General features: G+C 52.4%; 4 protein-coding genes across 4 annotated transcripts; 2 read left to right on the forward strand and 2 right to left on the reverse strand.

Annotated features, from left to right (window-relative positions):
• Positions 1-113: 113 nt before the first annotated feature.
• On the reverse strand, positions 114-8352 carry IRA2 (uncharacterized protein; the record flags this gene model as incomplete). Its single annotated transcript, XM_083195493.1, has 12 exons — positions 114-1960; positions 2076-2740; positions 2824-2996; positions 3045-3131; positions 3185-3901; positions 3957-4246; positions 4296-4455; positions 4506-6038; positions 6091-6205; positions 6256-6572; positions 6637-8157; positions 8299-8352. The coding sequence occupies 12 exons, from the start codon at positions 8350-8352 to the stop codon at positions 114-116; spliced, it is 7479 nt and encodes a 2492-aa protein (XP_083048509.1).
• Positions 8353-9734: 1382 nt separating this feature from the next.
• Positions 9735-12194, reverse strand: RAT1 (5'-3' exoribonuclease 2; the record flags this gene model as incomplete). Its single annotated transcript, XM_083195494.1, has 2 exons — positions 9735-11830; positions 11885-12194. 2 exons carry the CDS (start codon positions 12192-12194, stop codon positions 9735-9737), a joined length of 2406 nt encoding a protein of 801 aa, XP_083048510.1.
• An 877-nt stretch (positions 12195-13071) lies between these two features.
• On the forward strand, positions 13072-16368 carry USO1 (p115 like vesicle tethering protein; the record flags this gene model as incomplete). Its single annotated transcript, XM_083195495.1, has 6 exons — positions 13072-14055; positions 14111-15342; positions 15393-15786; positions 15870-16040; positions 16094-16204; positions 16267-16368. The coding sequence occupies 6 exons, from the start codon at positions 13072-13074 to the stop codon at positions 16366-16368; spliced, it is 2994 nt and encodes a 997-aa protein (XP_083048511.1).
• A 355-nt stretch (positions 16369-16723) lies between these two features.
• On the forward strand, positions 16724-18477 carry rmt3 (S-adenosyl-L-methionine-dependent methyltransferase; the record flags this gene model as incomplete). The annotated part of the gene is made up of 3 exons (XM_083195496.1): positions 16724-17342; positions 17404-17520; positions 17600-18477. The coding sequence occupies 3 exons, from the start codon at positions 16724-16726 to the stop codon at positions 18475-18477; spliced, it is 1614 nt and encodes a 537-aa protein (XP_083048512.1).
• Between the last annotated feature and the right edge of the window lie 54 nt (positions 18478-18531).

The following is an 18531-nucleotide window of genomic DNA, read 5'->3' on the forward strand; positions in this document are numbered from 1 at the left end:
AGAGTCACTGAGTTTTGACCGTGCAGCAGCACATCGTCTAGGATCGTCCGCATGGCACTGCACCTGTTGTTCGTCAATAATCTATCGGCCAGCCTTCAATAGATTGGCTATACTCACAGGTGTAACATGACCGATGGGCGGGCCTCGGCAAGCTCTGTCAGCCAGTTGAGGCTGCGTGCCTGTACAGTATCCTCCAGGTATTGGAAATCCACCATTTCCATGGCTGTGATTAGGAGAAGCTCGTCGTCCTCGAAAGTATCGACGTCGCGCCTGCCCCTGCGGCTGAACATATTGCTCGGTTCTTCTGGATCGATACCAGCCAGCCACAGACTGTCTTTCAGCTCATCCTGCCCAACGGCACGGGCGCGAATCAATGCAAGGTAGGGAGAGGGGGGGATGGCACGAGCGCTGTCAGTCGTCTCTGAATCCGGTGTCCAGGTTGTCATCTCTAGAAATGAAGACAGGACACGCATGGCAGTGGGCCTGGTGGTAGTATCTGTAAGTCCCCGGGCTAGGCATGCACACACAGCGAAATGGAAGCTGTCGTTGTTGAAGTGAATTTCGTACGCCTCATCAAGAGGCAGTGCAGCTTCATCTAGCTGCGCTCGTCCTTGCAACAGCAGGGCGACCATGTTTTCGCCACGCACATCCCCCACGGTGCCAATGTTTGTCAGGACGGCTTCGAGGAACTGGGCTGCGCAATTAAACAAGGTCGAGGGAACAAGCCTCACAAGTGAGATGGCCAGCCAGAACAGCTGCAGACCATATCTTGACGCCGAAGGCAGCTTTGCCATCATCTTCGACAGGGACGTAGTGATTGAGACTAGCATTTCCGTGCTGCTTTCTTCTTCAAAACGACCCACGCTGTTCCGGAGAGCTACCAGGACCTGGTAGAGTAGGTCGTCATCCACCTCCTCTCGTGCAAGATAGCCCATGACAGTGAATGCTCGAGGTTGGATGGCGGGGTTGTTCTGAAAAGCGGTACTAGCCACGAGGCTCATCCAGCGTGAACGCCAAGCGTTAGACAGATCGACTGAAGGGGCAGCGGTCGAGCAGATGTCGAAGAGGACTGCTGCAAGTTGCTCTGTAGCCGCCAGCGTCACACCCGAGTCCTGAGTGGTGGAGATAGATGCCCCCTCACGGACAAAGGTTGGATGCACAGGAAATATGTCCCCCTTTGGCTCGCAGAGGGTGTCTAGGCTGGCTCTTAGCTTGCTGGATTTGACGTCGTCTAGGGTGAACGACGTGCACGCAGCATGTACTGAGTTGATGAGAAGCTTGTATACCAGCATTCGAACGGACTGACTGCCAGTATTTGACAACATCGTCACAATGTGGAACACTTCAGGCAGGAAGAGTTGTGCCTGAACGCCGCTGTCGAAAGACAGGGCTAGGCAGAAGTGAAGCAGTATGCATATCTCCGCCCATACAGCGTTATCGGGCAGATACTTCGTGGGTCGCAGGGACGAGCGATTCAGGGCTTTGCGGAGCCGCGATAGTATCTTCCCCCGGATCGTGACACTGCCTATGCCGACAACAATTGACGAAATAATGTCAAGGGCTTCCTCGTGGGTCCCATAGCTCATGGCTGTTTTTGATAGCTCGTCAAGGAACATTTCGAGGAGAATTTCGTCCTGGGCAATGACTGGCCACACTACCTGTTCAAGCGTGTACGCGAGTGAGTGGTCAACTATAGCAAGGTCGATGAGCTTGCGGGATAGAACTGCCACCTTCTCTCTGCCCTTTTCAGCATCGGCCTCGCTTGTCAGGATATTCGTCCGAAGTCCAGAGAGCCAAGGAGCCATGTAGGCCAAGCTGAGTGGCTTCTGTTCTTCAGAAAAACTCTCCCATCCCATGAAGAACTCGGTAAGAAAGTCAGATGTTAAGTGAGGCTCCGTCCGGGCGAGCTCTTTGCTGATATTGACAATGAACTGGCTGGCATCCAGTGGGACGGAAACGTCTGAGAGATGTTAGGTATCTGGGCAAGGCGAGACTTGCGAGGGGCGAGGAGAGGTTGGTCGGTTGGTTGATTTGGTTGGGGGCAGGAGGGGGTGATAAGAAAAGCGGAGACAGACCTTTGGTGCAGACGAGCCTTGTAGCAGAGCCGAATTTGAAGGCTTTGCAGAGAGCTCCCAGAAGGTTATACGAGGATAACCGGAGAACATGATCTGTACTTGAAAGGTTCGTGAGGGCAAGATTGAGGAGTGTCCCGGGTACATCTTGAGGGCGGATTAGTCTTTCGAGTGGTTTGTGTCCCCGGTTGTCCTTCCCGTGCTTCGCCCTGGTCCCTCTGATACTTTGCAGGATGTCGACTTTGTTGGGACTTGTGAAGTACATGACAATCTTCCCACTGTCAGCTCTCAGCCCAAAAGCGGAATCGTCCTCGGTTTGTATTGATGTGGCGGCTTCATCGATATCCCCGAGTCGAAAGATGTCGTTGACAGTAGTACTCATCCTGAAGCCTGCAAATATCTCCTGCTTCTTGGCAGTTGTTACCTGAACAAACTGGCTGCCGACTTTGATGACAACATCAATCTTCCCCTTGGACTTGGAGAGTCGGGTCACTGGCTTGAACATGTATCTGGTATCTGTGACTACACTTATAGTCTCTTTCGGGAGATGGAGTTGGGTGAGATGGAAATGCGCCTGAAGATCTTCAAAGTTCCCAATGAGATGATAGTCGACATTTTTTGGGTGGAAGACGCTGGCTTCGTTCCTCATGCACACGCGAAGAAGCCGCCTAAACCATCGCCTTCGACGTGAGTGAGCTGCTGTTGATCTCTCAAATATCTAGAGGAGAAGGGGTTGGCCAACGTGACTTACTTGAAAGCATTGTTCATGTTGTAGACATAGATGCGCGACAGGCTACGAGCCAGCTCGGTTGGAGTGAGGAGCTCGAGCATACGGAACAACTCGTCTTGGGGTTCATTCCGCCCATTGTAGCAAGTGGCGTCAATAAGAAGACCAAAGGGTTCATGCCAGAGCCGACTTGCTATCTAACACACAAGTCAGCCTGACGAACGAATTTAAGGGGGCTTCAGTACCTTGAGGTAGCAATATATCAGGGTGTCGTGGTCGATACCCTCCGTCTCAATATGCCTCAGAACTACGCATATAATCGAAAGGCCATCCTACTCATTTGTTAGCAATATTCGACCCGTGTCCAAGGATTTAGACAACTCACTTTGCTTTCGCCGCCATCGTACACGGCTCGAGCAGTCAGGAAAGATTCAGTGCTCTTAAAGGCGTTGCGGAGCATGAAATTCTGGAAGCGGGAGTACACCGGCGGGCTGTTGATTGAGACCTGCGGGCGGTTCCACGACACGGCTAGAGGTGGAGGACCTAGATTTGCGATGAGATTGCGCAGGGGCTCAAGAGTCGGGGACCGACCGCGTGACAGCTCGCCCGGAGAACGAACATACTCCCTCCTTTCTCTGGACACGAGGGTTTGGCGTACATGGTCCCAGTGATCGTACAGAAACCGATGTAAAGCGACGCATGAGCCAAAGTCGAACAACTCGGTACTTGGAGGACTCTCCACTTGCTCGCGGGATGGGGCCTTCAAGTTGGTCAGCTGGAGAGTGCAAGGATGCAAAAATCCGGACGTCCTTACAGATATCTCACGTAGAAATCCTGTGATCTCCCACACCTCGTGCACAAGAAAATCGTTCAGTTGAAACATGTAGGGTTCCTTGACACCGAAGAGCACATTGTTGGCGAGATTCTGTATCACCTTGGCAATGAGTAGCAGTCCCCGGCGCATCTCCTTTGTTGGCGCGGTGGATACCAAGCCTTCCACATCAGGAGCCACGATGGCTGGGCAGAAGAAGCGCAGAAATATGAAGGCGCCAACAGCTGTGTACTTGGCCTCGGGGAATCTAGGCTCTACTGCATTCACGATCTGCGAATCTGTCAGCGCCGCTGTCGGAGAGTATTATAGGGTGGCATCGACTCACTATATTGCAAAGCTTCCGGAAAGATATTGGGATATTTGACGCCGAAGCGCATATATCGTCGATGAACACCTTAGCCACTATCCGAAGTTGAAGTGCGTTCTTCTGGGATTCTTCCTGCGAGCCAACACGGGCGGGGTCAAGTTCAAGATCCAGGTCTTGAGATGTAAGCATGAGCCTCTCGAGAACCTTTTGTAGCGTATCCTTCAAATACTGGGCTCCTTTCCATTTGGCATATACAGAGAGCATTTTGGTTGGTACGGAGGTACGACGAAGCAGCTCTGACTCATTCTCTGGAGAAGATCAGTCTTGCGACGCTGGCTGGAATAGGGGTAGTCTTACCAGTCTCTTCCACCTCCTGTTTGATGAGTGCCTCAAAGAGCTCAAAAACGAGACCCCGCTGTTCAAAAACGGTGAGCAAGCAAATTGCGACCTCATCCACTTCGGTGCTGGGACAAATTGCGCTCATGGATACGGAGAGTGAGAGATCCTTCGTCAGCAGCTGTGTAGTTGTTAGCGGAAGCTAGATTGCAGGCCTCCTCAAGAACTGACCTCTAAAAGCTCCTCGTATTTCTCACTGACAGCAGAGTCTGTCAAATTACTAAACTCCGTGCCCTGGATGAGGATATTGTAGAGCACACGGACGAAGGCAGTGCGAATCTCAACGTTGTCGTGGTAGCCGATGCTTAAAGAGTGCTTTAGACCAACGTCAATGTTTGCGCTGAGAAGATTGGACAAGATCGTGATGGCCAGATCTGAGTTGGGAATGGTCTCTTCTCGGTTCGCTACTCCAGACACCACATCAGTCCGGGCCGATTCTGGAGTTTCATGATTCAGCAGAGACAGAAAGCGGTTAAAGTATGTATGGAACATCTGAGACTTCATCTCGCTCATACCCGCATCATTTTGACTGTCGGACGGCTGTAGGGGTAGTCTGAAGGTGAGGTCGGCCAGAGATCTCAAACAAGCCTTGTCAAGATCTCTTTGAAGGCGGGAAACACCGTCTTGTCGCGCGGCATTGCTGTTCTGTTCTGTGTGTGGAGACCGCGGCCGGGCAATCCAGCCAAAGATGTATTCTAGAAGTTGGTTCCTGATTCGAACATCATCACGAAGGTTCAGGTGCTCCTTTCTTTTGGTCACGGCTTCGCATAAGTGACAGACCCGGATCTTGACTCTAAGGGTGTCTGACGTGTCGGAGACGCCATCCAAGAACTTGGCAAAGTTTAGCGTCAAAGCTCCGAGATGGATTGATGACGCCGCCCCCAGATCTGAAGGGCTCTCAAGCCTCTCTACTAGTGCACGTAGCAGCGACGCACCCTGCTCTGCAAAGATGATTTCGCTGTCTTGAGCTTTGTCAGATGTCGCAAGAGCTCCCGTGAAGAGGACCTCGAGCCCCGACTCCAACGCGCGGAATAATGGCTGGTAGAGGGCGGGAGATACTTCACTCGACAAGACCTCTCTCATTGCCTCCCGCACTCGAATGTTGGCACACGCCAGGAGCTGGATGCTTAGGCGGAGATACCTCGTGAGCAGAGTCTCTTCGTAATATTCCGAAGAAAGTCTATCAATCCATCTCAGCCCTCCCAGCGCCGGCTCTTCCAGTATGATGGCCTGGTCGGCGATGCAGATGCCGCCCAGCGATGCCAAGAAACCCGAGAAGTTCCGCCATTCTGAAAGCGCTTTGTCGTCAACTGCTTCAAAGGTTGACATGGACACGTCCTTTGCTAGATGAAGCCACCGGTCGAAAGCGGTTTCCCAGGCATTGAGAATGGCAGTGGTGGGAAACTGCATGCGTCGCAAAAGACCCCGGATTCGCTTTTGAAAGGCAACTAGCCCAGTGAAGCGAAACTCTCGGGATGCAATCTCCCGAAAGACATCGCCATTGCGAAGAACCGAAGCCGAGGCTTTGGCTGACTCGGCGGTTTCATCAACAATGGAGCATTCCTGAAGAAAGATTCCAATACAGGAGGTCACCAATTGACAAGTTTCTGCATCAGCAGAGCAAAGTGAAACGAGAAGAATCGTTTCAAGCTTTGAAGATGCCGTGACTACATCCGGTACATCGTTTGGAATTTCCGATAGTTCCTATATCTGGTTAGTTTGTCACAAGGGTAGTAGAAAGCTGTTGTCTACAAACCGGTATGTTCTTCAGCAGCAGTAGACGGGCTTCTAAGCACCCATGAAGAGTTGCCAGAGCGGTATCGCTAGTTTGAGAGGCAATTCGCTCACAAAGACCTAGGAAAACCTTGGAGCTGGGTGGTTTTTAGCGGGCAGCAGCTGGTTGTTTCAGAATACCTCTCACCTTCGGCTCCATAATTCTTTCCGTAGCTCGTGAGTACCCAGCTGACGGTCCTTAGCAAAAGACCGGAAAGCTTCCCCGTGGCCCGTGAACAGCCGTTCGGCGACACTCGTGGCGAGCTGGCGAACAGGCTGGTCTGGCGAAAGAACGCAGAATAGGAAGGGTTTGAAAAAGCAGTTCACTGGGTTTGAGCTCGATAGGTCGTCTAAAAGACGCCCTGGGGAAGCGTCGAGGAACTCTAGAATACTGCATATCATGTCTGTACCATCTTTGCTGGAGATGGAACGTTTGCGCAGATCAAGAGTCTGCCCCATCTCAACCTAAAATGTATTAGTTTGAACTCGGAAAGACAGCATTTCATATTTCAAGAACTTGAGAACCCACCTCCAACTGAGACTGCATGAACGGGAGGAGCTGATCGAAGAGCTCATGGTACTCCAAAGCATAGGGCTGTTTCGCAAAGTAGCAGCAGCCCTGAATAGCGGCAATCTTGAAACTATCCGGGGCGGACCGTGATATACAGCTTCCCACCAAAGTATTAACGGGCCCATCTAGATTCAAGTGAGCTAGGCTCACAAAGGCAGCTGTCATGGTATCCTGATCGAAGACGGGGGGCTCGACGGTCGGTGTTGGGGATGGGGATGCTGAAGAGGCCGAAGAGCGGTGGAAAACAGCATCGCGCACTTCGTCCTGAACATCCATGGCATAGCTTACCAGAGCAGAGTCGCTTTCTGCGTCGAAATGACGTGCAGCTCGGAGCAGAGAAACCAAACAATATGCGGCTGGTTCGTGGCCGTTTCGCAGAGATTTTCTCAGACCATCTAAGAACGACACCTTTTTAACTATTCCGGCGCTTTTCGCCTCCTTTAGATTGCTAGCAACCTCGAACACATCCGGTAACAGGAAGAGCAATGTGGTCTGTAGTGGGAACAGGAGCCCTCTGCGTTTTGTGTTATCGGAAACTCTTTGGGCCATGTCAAACAGAGTGTCCGCGGAGACATCGAGTCTCTTACGACGGCCGTGAAGCTCCACGAACTCTCGCGGAAAGCGATCTATCCACCGAGTGATGAGTAAGGGGATGACAACCGCAACGGCATCTTGATAGGGCCGCCGGAAATGGAGATAGCTTGAGCAGATTTCCTGTATGACCAGACGCAATTTGGAGGCATCAGCCCAGAAGAACGAAAGGAGGCGAACCACAACCAAGGCAGTTGTTTCGGCATCAGGCGAAGGTTTGGGATTCTCGATGACGCTGCCTGTGGCCATTGTGCTTCGAATGCTGTATACGGCGTCTCTGAAATAGTCGAAGGACGAAGACCAGCTGGAGGCGGTGACATATTCTACGACCACCTTGACATGTGTATCCAATTCAGCTAGATGGGCGTCAAGTAGTCCGGAGGCCGCGGGCTGGGAGCTAGAACGGCGAAGTCGGGGGATCGTGACATTGCGCTTGGATACTTGGTCGAGGAGGGTATGCGCGGGCAGCACATAGTCCTCGGGGATTGGCTCTAGTAGGGTCTTGAGCACGTCTAATATACGGCGCACTAGAGCATCGTTGAGTGGCGGCGGGGAGGGGACGTCGTCATGGCTGTCATTCCTCTCCCCGTTATTGGTTCCGTCGCCGTTATCGCCCTCGCTCTCGGGACGGCGAGTCGCCAGGGAGGACCAATTGGCCGAGCAGCAGTCGGCAGCCAAGGCTAAGACGTGGAGCTCTGACAATAGAACATGGTTCGGATGGGAAGCCACGTTCTCGTAAGGGCGCGCGAGATTCTCGAGGAGGCTGAGGAGGGCTCTGAGGACTGTCCCGATGGCGGACTTGCTGAGATCGACGAGCGTGGCTCTGGTGATGTGGAGAATGTCATCCTCGGGCAGGGCATGGCCATTGGTACCTGTGCGATGTGGCAGCTGCGGTGGTCAGCGGCGCTGTTGCTACTAGATGGGTGGCAGTATCTTGTGAGAGTAGGGGGTCCGGGCAAGCTGTTGGGTTGGCGGAGCTAGCTACGCTGTAGCATTGCTCGTTTCTGCTAGCCGTTGGTGGTTTCTTACCCTGGTGGCCAGCCTGTCGACGAGTGAGCCGACGAGGCTAGCGTCTGCGTCCATGTCTACAGCATCGAGAACGGCCGCGACGGACTAGGGAAGGTGGTGCGTTGGGCACTGGAATTCGGTCGACGCCGCCGTCGCAGTCGGGTGCGGAGCTGTCGGAGAGGTGGGGGGAGCGCAGGGCCAGGCTACCTGGAGGAGAGAGTTCCAACCACGTAATCCAGCAATTGAGAGCGCCTGGAGCTTGTGGACGTCGCGACAAACTGGTCTGGTCCCTCCTTCGATGGTTATCTGGACTAAATCTTTTTGTCCAGTGAGGGTTGTGGTTGGCGGCTTCGAGTGCGATGTATTGGCAGTGCAACAACGCAATCTCGAACCCCCTGGTTTCCTGATCCCTGAAGCTCCTCCACACCAGTCGACGACACTGAACCCCACGTTTGCTACGGCCGGTAATTGCCATATGTTGAGTTATTGGCTGAGCAGCCTGGCCAGTCTTGGAGGGCAGTGTCAGGTATCAAGTCGCTCGACCATCTACAACTATATTTGGCACCTTTAAGTTCACGGTGTCACTATGATACTACTAATATGTGTGAGCAAGGGCAATGCCATGGTTAGGAACGACATCGAAATCCTTCAGCTATACGTAGTTGAACATTGATTTTTGTTCGATAGATGCCCCATGTCCACAGTGCCCTAAACACCTTGACGCCTATTTTCCCCTACATACCCAAAGCCTTGACCACTAGGTTTGCAATTCTCATATCTATACAAGTCGCAGTAGAAAATACGCTGACCCTCTCATCATAGCTATTCAAACCCTGGATCATCTGTACCGCCGGGAGTCTCGATATTGATCGTTAGGCCTGTGGTACTGCTGCGGTGGCGGGGGACCAGGGTAGCCCGGATGAGTTCCAGGTGGCCCAGGAGGAGGACCGGCCCATCCCCCTTGGCTGTAACCACCGCCTCTCCCGCTGCCATGATGCGTTGGTGGGGGTGGAGGGGGAACACCCATCCCAAAACCTGGAGCGCCAGGGGGAGGTGGTTGCCATGATGGTGGCTGGGAGCTAGGGTAAGGCGGAAACGTTTGGCCGTGGCCACCGCGACCGTAGCCTCCACCCCGATGGCCTCCTCGGTGCCCTCCACGTTGGGTCTGACCATTTGGCCCATAGTGGATGGGCGCTTGCCGCCCGCTGGATGGATCAAATCTTCCAAGAGGGGCTCCACCGTAACTCCGACCCCCTCGCCTGGCTTTTCCCTTCATGATTTCAATGTCGCTTCGTGTAAGAGCCACTGGCGGGAGTTTGGCGCCTCTTAGGAGCATCGACTTATGAGTATGTGATGATGGGGGCATTTCGTAGTTTACGCTAAATGTCGACAGTCAGCAACAACACCTCGGAAAGAAATTTCGCCAGCTAAGAAGACTGGTGATTCGTCCAGTAAGCTCACCTCACAGAACGATCGTACTCAAGGTCGGGCATAGTCTTTCGCTCCAGCGGATATTGTAGCATGCCGTGAGGGACGTACTCGTCCTGCTTTGCTACCTTGCCCGACAAACCGGCGCTGGTCTTGGGGTTGAGCTTAAAGTGCGGAGCTCCTTGTTTCTTAGAATAGAAGTTGGTGAGAATTTCGTCGTATATGCCCTCATGGGCATCAGAAAGCAAGAGAACATCCTTGCCGACGCCATTCCGAGCCGCATCTGCCTCGCTCAGGAGGGGGTATTTTGCCTGTACGGCGGAAAGGAGCCGTGGCATTTCAATGAACGGCAACAAGGCCACCCCTTGCCACGCGAATTTCTTACCGTTTAAATCCACTTCGAAGTCCTCCGGATAAAAGTCGATGATCTCGCTATCCTTGTCGGTCATCAGGGTATGGAAGACATTGGGGAGTGCATGCCGTGAGGCGGCGGGCAGCACACTCATTAGCTGTTCAAATGGGCGGGAGATGCGACCTTTTTCAAAAGATATTTCCATCTTGTCGAGGTCTTTGAAATCAGCCGCAAACGGGGCATAGTGATAGGGGTAGTACCACTCCCATGACGGGCATCCTTGAAAATAGTATAGTAGAACCCAAGCCAAGCCTTCGGCGTAGGCGTGTGCCACTTGCCGGCGAAAATCAATGTCCCGGGGATCTCTGTGGAACTTCTGCTGGTAGTACCGATCCTGGTACCCGTCCTCCCATAGCCGAACATCATCAGCGGGTTTCTCGTCTGCAGCCGCCGTCGGAGTGGAGCTGCCTGGTGTATCGGCTGTTTCTGCTCCCCCGAGATCCGATGCTTTGCGTTTGCCCAGCGTCGACGGGGGTGTCTCAGGGCCAGCCTCGGTGCTGGCATCGGATGCTATCTTGCCACCTCGAAGTTGGTTTTTGAGCACGCTTGCTGCACTCTTGTTGGCAACATTGGCGTCCTGTATCGCATTGCGATTGACCACCATATCGTGCGTGATGGCTTGAGGTGGTTTCTGGGGGAATGAACCGATGGGAAAGAGTTTTTGTCCGGCGGTGTGGTCTTGATGAGTATTTCTCTTGCCTCCCGGAGCGCCATTCCTGGCGGTACTGTCATTCTGCAGCTTCCTCCGCTTTGCATTCGCTTCGCGACGATCCTCTTGCTCTTTTCTCCTCTTGAAAATGGCATCTTCTTGCTTTGCAAGGCCGTCCAAAATACACTGGGCTCTCGCCATGTCGATGTGGCCATCCTTGGTGACATATCCTCCCATCGATGGCAAATTGTCTCTCCAAATGGCCGTCAAGGTGTCAATGCCGTCTTCGCGAATTTCCAGTGCCGGCAAATGGGGCAGAAAGTCGTTGCCGACAAAACAGCACATGAATATCCAGTCATCGACTGCGCGCTCTAGATCGAACCGGAAGGGAAGCCCGGGGACACTTAGCTCGATCGCAAGATATTCTCTGAGGATGGACACATGAAGCCAAATAAAGGGCTTCAGTGCGACAGCATTGTCTTTCTCATCAAAGTCGCCTTCCTTCTCCTTGGCCTCACCCTTACAGTTTCGAGCTTCGTGGCCCTTTTGGCCACATAGTTTGCATGTCCTCGTCTTGCTATCCTGGAAAAATACGTCTTCGCGCAGAACACGAAAATGAGGTTCGTGTGTGGCAAGTCCCAACATGATGAGATCGGCATCGAGACCGTAAATGACATGCCGAGTGTTGGGATCGTGGTCTGGAGAGGCCCGCTGTGACCGAACAAATGACATGATCTTGTGCTCACCTTCACCTGGCACAGTGGCGTCTGAAATAATGACTTTGAGTTTGGCCCAGCCGGGGTCTGTGTTGAGCTTGTACTGGCACCAATACCGAAGGCTCGTGGCAAGAATGTCCATGAATGGTGTTCCGGGGGTGATGGAATTCGAGTCGAAGGCTTTCTTAGCCAGGGTCTCCTCGTTCTCCGCCGGTAAACTGCCACCATTTTGCTGCTTGAGGAGCTGCAAAAACTCTTGCTTTTCAACTTCTTTTTCTTGCGCTTCCTGGGCTGAACGGAATCGTCTTGATCTCTGCTGATTCATCTTGGCTCGAGGAGCAACGCCGTCTGTGCAGCGTTTCAGCAAATAAAAGAGGTGGGAAGGTGAGGGGTTTCTCTTACCGACTGCGATCATGAGGATCTTCCGCGGCCGGACCATGTTGACCACGCGATCTGTATACTTGAAAACCTCAAGCATCATCTCTTCTTCGTCCTTGGGAGCCGGCTTGTCTTCCGGATGAGAGCAAGGATGTACAATGCCGTTCATGTCGAGGTAGAGATTGTCAAACTCTTCGCCATTGGGATTCGGCCTAGTAGTATCGACGGGTATAATGGTTCCATCTGGCATAGTAACCGGTTGGTCCTCAATCACCGGGGAAATGATCTTGGGGTATCTGCTCGAGAGCCATCGGAAGGCAGCGGGGATACCCATGATGGGCTATGTTGTTGGGATGCAGGGAACCTATAATTTCAAAGTCGACAGAAGCCGCGGATAAGGGCGGAGGCGACGAGGCCCTACGAAATTCCTATCAAAAGGATCGACCCTTTGCATGGGGCAAACCGATAGCGATAGGAGGGTGTTTCTTGAACTGTCGCTCCGGACGAACGTCGCGCGCTGGATTCGGAGGCACAACCGTGTTAATAGTTGGGAGCAAGCCAAACGCTTCGCAACCGCCCGATAAACAGTTGCAGGAGATTGCCGTCCAAAAAATTTTCGCGATGTGGCTGTTTCAGAGAAAGGGACGTCGGAGTTCCTGGGAAGATAGACAGAGGATGATATTTTACGTCGATCGGACAAAGAAATGCCAGCCTTGCTTACCTTACTTAGGCTGTCGCGTATTCGAACCGTCTGTGGCTCATGGGGCGAATGAGGTGTGGCTGAAATTGCTACCAAAAAGCATCCAATTAGAAAAGGCATGAAACGGGGCCTCCAGTAGCCCATGGTCCTCCGGTCCAGTTGAGCAAGCTGTCCATAAGCTATCCGTAAGGATTGCCGTTCTACGCACATTACGCAATTGTAAGTCATGCCTAACTCGTTTCATGTTTCTTTGGGGCGGAAGACAAAATGTTCCGTGTAAATTCTGTCTCAGGTAGCCAAAACTCGTGTTGTCCCAGGATACTAATCAACCTTACGCTTGCAGATAACCCAGCTGTATGGTAGTTGAGCTAGACGATCAAGAACGACTCGTTCTGCGCGTCAACGTGCGCATTTAACAGTCGTTCCCACCAAAACGACCGGCTACTTCGAAATCGAGGACCGCATAAAACGGGGCTGAGCCGTCGCCCAATGGCACCGAACCAAAGCCAACATGTTTTCGTCCATATCGACTGCGCCAGCGAAGCAGTCTGTAAGCGATACCATCACGACTTTGAGCGGCCGACTCAGCTCTGCGACTCTGCTTGAAGATCGTCGAGCCGCTATACTTGGCCTTCGAAGCTTCGCAAAGGATTACCCTGCTTCTGTTTCGTCTGGGGCGTTACGGAGTCTAATTGGGAGCTTGGACAAAGATGGAGAGGATGTCGACACGGTCAAAGTCGTCCTTGAGACTCTCTTGATGCTCTTCAGTCCCAACGAGGACAGCCCTGAGGCCTCGGACGAGATCGCTTTGTGGCTAGCAGACGAGTTTACCCAGCGGCAGGAGAACATTACCTTGCTTCTTGGCTTCCTTAACTCTAGCGACTTCTACGGGCGGCTCTACTCGCTTCAATTGCTTACGGCAATCCTCTCTTCACGTGCGGACCGTACTGAAGAATGCATCTTCACCGCCCCGCTAGGAATTTCTCGCATCGTTGCTGTTCTGGAGGACCAAAGAGAGGCGGTTCGCAATGAGGCGGTAACTTTACTAACTTATCTAACTGCGACCTCGATCGATATTCAGAAGCTCGTCGGATTCGAGAGTGCCTTTGACAGAATATTCAATATAGTGGATGCTGACGGATCTCTTGCCGAGGGAGGGCGATCCGTTGAAGATTGTTTTATACTGCTCGCCAATCTTTTGCGCCGAAATGGGACCAATCAATCCTTATTCCGCGAGTCCGGGTGTATCAACCGACTAGCAGATCTTCTGGGACGTTTGTTACGAACCCAGAGCCAGGAGGCCGAGGTTGCAGACTGGGCTCTCGCACAGCGAAATCGCAACGTCTACGCGTTTCTTGCTGTGATACGTCTCTTTCTTGCGACGGGATCTGTTGGAACCGCACAGAACCAGTCAGCCTTTTGGAAACACGGTGTAGCCTACAGCGTCCTTCAGCTGGCATTTAGTCACGGAACTCACACGCAAATTAAAGCCGAGGTGCGATGGTTCTGCTGTTCTTCCCTCAAGTGTATCATGACACTAAACAGACTAGGCTCTCTCCACAAGCGGCGACTTGATACGAAATAATGCTAGTCTCCAGGAAAGCTTTGCCCAGCTAATGGTGCCATCGCCGCTGGAAAACACTGCGGGGACCCCAAAACCCAATGGGCATGCGAAAGTCTACGTGATTGACGGCTTACTCGATTTGACGCTGAGTGTTCAGGATCTGGGAGCGTTCGATGTCCGCTTTGCCGCATGCGAATGTCTCAAGGCTTATTTCTCGAACCATACGGAAGTTAGAGCTCATTTCCTAGCAAGGGCCATTGATGGCTACCAGTCGGGGAGGGATGAGAACACCAACGTCCTCACTGTTCTACTAAACCCTAGCGCCGTTGTCTCTGCCAGTGACCCATACCGATCATGGTTTGCTTCTGTCATTGCTTTCCACCTACTTTTCGAGAATCCTGCAGCCAAGTCAAAGGCTTCTGGATTAACAGAAGGTGACTCGGATAATGGTGAAGAAGTTGTGACCTGCATCCAAACTGTGACGGCACACCTCATTGCGGGCCTTCGGAGAGATGACGACCCGAGAATCATCGTGGGATACCTAATGGTGCTCCTTGGTTGGCTTTTTGAGGATATTGACGCCGTCAATGACTTTCTTAGCGAGGGTAGCAACGTACAAAGTCTTGTCCAGGCCGTACTACAGCCTGTGGTCCCTGGCGGCGAGCTCGTCCAAGGCCTATGCACCATGCTTCTCGGCGTCGCGTATGAGTTCTCCACCAAGGACTCCCCCATACCCCGTGCTACACTGCATTCGATCTTGTTATCACGGCTAGACCGCGATAGGTACCTTGACCGGCTAGGGAAGCTTCGCAGTCATCCCCTTGTGCGAGATTTCGAGGTCACGCCCCAGAAAGCCGATTCTTCGGCAAAGGGAATGCTTCCTGAAGTCTTCTTTGACGCCGTTTTTGTCGATTTCTTGAAAGACAACTATAGCCGCATAGCACGCGCCATTGACAGGGAGCCGGGATTGGAGATATCCGTGATTGCCAATGGGGTCCAGAAAGGAATCTCACGAGAGCTCGTAGATTCGCTACGCACCCAGTTGGAAGAGAAGGATCATGCCCTAGAGGAGACCAAGGTTGACATGGCTTCCCTTGAGAGGCAGCTTTCTCAAGAAAAAGCTGACCATCATCGCTCGAAAGACGGTACTGCATTGGAATTAGCGAAGGCAAGAGAAGCGCTCGAAGCTCGAGAAAAAGCGCATCAAGCCGAAATCCGGTCAGTGACTCCCCAAAAGACCAGACAAGTTTTGGCTAACTATCCTACAGCAAGCTCCAGACGCAACAGGCCGCAAAGGACGCTGCTTTTGAGAAACAAACAGAACAACTACGGAGACAAATCACTGCGAAGGAAACTGAGCTCCAGAAGCAGCTGGCTACCAAGAACTCTGCATTTGAGAAGCAAGCTGAGCAGCTACGGGGCGAACTCAAGACCAAGGATGCCGATCTCCAGAAACAGATGGCTGCGAAAGATGCCGAGCTTGAGAAGCAAGCTGCCCAGCTGCGAAAACAATTAGACGCCAAAGAAACCGAGCATGAGCAGAAGCTGGCCCAAGTTCGTAAAACTGCCGAGACGGAAGCCGAGCGCCTTCAACGACGGACGGAGGCGGAGGTAGCAGATTTCAAAGCTACAATCAGTCGGTTGGAGGTCGACTTGTTAAAGGTGAGTTCTTTTTGGGTTCCCCCTCTCGTTTAAGAGTCCATCTCGTAGTATTCCCGAGTCCCCGCTAATGATCTACTATCCAGGCAAACAAGAGCAAGACGCAGGATAGACAGTCCCTTCGTGAACAGCATGAGAAGTCTACGGCAGAGCAGACCAAGCGCGCAAAGGAAGCCGAAGATAGGAATCACGAGCTCGAGACAGAACTTGAAGACGCCCACAAAGCTACGGACGAGATGGGCGTGAAGGCCAAAAAGGTTCGCACAATAACTATGACCTGGAAACCAGGACTTGTCTAACCAAACTGTAGGCAGAAGCAGAGAAGGCCGAAGCCAACGAGGCCAGAGAAACCGCCCAATCGGAGCTTGACGACCTTCTTATGGTATTTAGTGACTTGGAGGAGAAGGTCGCCAAGTATAAGGTACGTCAACTCTCGGGCTCACTGCTGGCTCCCTAAGCACGTATTAACGCTTAGATTACCAGACTCGGCTTCGTGAGCTAGGAGAACAAGTCTCGGACGGAGACGATGATGACGATGACGGCGACGACGGCGAAAGCAGCGGGGATGAGGACGACGTTGATTGAGAGTAAAACTTTAGAGAGAGGTTGATACGCCAAAATTACACTGCCGGCACATGGCGAGGGCATTCCAAGGCACCTGTCATTCACCCCTGGTCGTAACGTATCAAGGCATATAAGGTGTGTTCTCGAACATTTCTACATGATGTTCGTTGATTTGAGCTAGCTGCCTACTAGTATTTTAATGGGTGCCACCCACCCTGTACAGCGATATTTGGGTGAAACAACCCTCGCCCAATTGCATTCTAGCTCAGCGACGCACAAAGTTGACTTGATGTGGATCAATGTCCACTCACCCAGCGGACACAGTAGTAGTGTCACTGGCAACTGTCAACTGTCAACAGCAAAACAGCCAAAAAAAATGCATGAACAGCCAGAGGTTTTGTCTGGCAGCAATGCCTCGGATAGCTCCGGTGAGAGTGACTGGCTTGATGTCGAGCCCGATGAGGAGCCGTCGACAATAGTGTCATTCTTTGACGCCCAGACCTTCTCTAACCCATCGGAAATGCTTGCTCACTGCAAAGAGAAGCACCAATTCGACTTCCTGGCAACCGTACGGCGGTTACATCTTGACTTCTACGGCGCTATCAAGTTGGTCAATTTTGTGAGGGACCGCGCCCAGCAAGGGCAACCGCTCCCAGATCAGATCTCTCCCGAACACATCGAGAATGAACAGTACCTGAAGCCCACGCTCGAGAACGACGCCCTCCTATTCACCCTTGACGAAGTCCTCGAGGGTGACCAAGAAGAGAGCCAATCTGACCCCAGCTCAGTTGATGGCTCAGCCAAGGAGCTGCTGGCTCGCAACAAGGCCCTGGAGGCGGAACTTGAAGCACTTCGAGACCAGTATTCCAACTACCGCCTGGCTGTGGAACAGACCTTAGATCGTCGTTGGGGCGACGATACAGAGCCCAGAACTTCGACGAATGCTCCCAAGAAGGACACTTCGGACTATTACTTTGAATCATACGCAGCTCACGGTATTGCCGCTCTAAATTCTCTCAACACACTATTATGAGACACAGCTGACTGGTCCCTAAGAGATCCATGAAACCATGCTCAAAGATGCGGTCCGGACAGATGCGTACCGTGACTTCATCTATGGCAACAAGCACCTGTTCAAAGACAAGATCGTCCTGGATATTGGATGTGGCACTGGTGAGTATTTGAGTATTTTTACTTTTCGCTCGGGAATACCTTGAAGGCAATTTTTCATTTCTAATGCTACTCGCACCAGGAATTCTAAGTATGTTCTGTGCCAAAGCTGGAGCGAAGCAGGTTATTGCTGTCGACAAGTCCGACATAATGACCAAGGCCATGGAGAATATCTTCAACAACGGCCTCTCCAACACAATCACCTGCGTCAAGGGCGCAATTGAGGACGTAGTTCTTCCTGTCGACAAGGTCGACGTCATTGTCAGCGAGTGGATGGGATATTTCCTCCTCTACGAAGCCATGCTTCCCAGTGTCCTGTACGCACGGGACAAGTATCTCAAACCGGATGGCATCATGGCTCCTAGCTCAGCAACCATGTGGATTGCCCCGGTTGCAGACCCAGAGTTCGTCTCCGACCACATCTCGTACTGGCGAGATGTGTACGGGTTCGACATGAAGGCCATGCAAGAGGGTATCTACGACGAGGCGCGCATTGATGTGATGCCCAAGACCTCTGTCTGCGGAAAGCCCTACCCCTTCAAAGTCCTCGATCTGCGTACTGTCAAGAAGGAAGAGCTATCATTCACAGCAAAATGGGAGTCGCCCCTCGAGCACTCAATCGACATGCTTGATGGTTTCCTTATCTGGTTTGACAACCACTTTGCCACAGAAGCGGATGAGCCTGTGCCAGAGCCAGAGACCACAGTCGAGGAGTGGACTGAGAAGAAGCAGGGAAATGTGGCCCTTTCCACCGGCCCATTCACAACCCCTACACACTGGAAGCAGGGATTTCTTCTCTTGCCCCCAGAAGATTCTCACAAGGATCTCCCAAGTTCCACAAAATTATCTGGCGAGGTGACCTATTCGGTTCTTGAGGAAAACGCCCGCGCATTGTCAGTAAGCACAAAGTGGTCCGTGGATGGGAAGGAGCCGAAGAGCCGGTCTTGGAAAATGAAGTAGGGCTACAGGCGTTTCCATAGCCAAGAATTTAATCTATTGCGCTTATGCTATTGT

Source organism: Amphichorda felina, assembly GCF_050947745.1.
Source record: "Amphichorda felina strain 45539 chromosome Unknown scaffold_6, whole genome shotgun sequence".
NCBI lineage: Eukaryota > Fungi > Ascomycota > Sordariomycetes > Hypocreales > Bionectriaceae > Amphichorda > Amphichorda felina.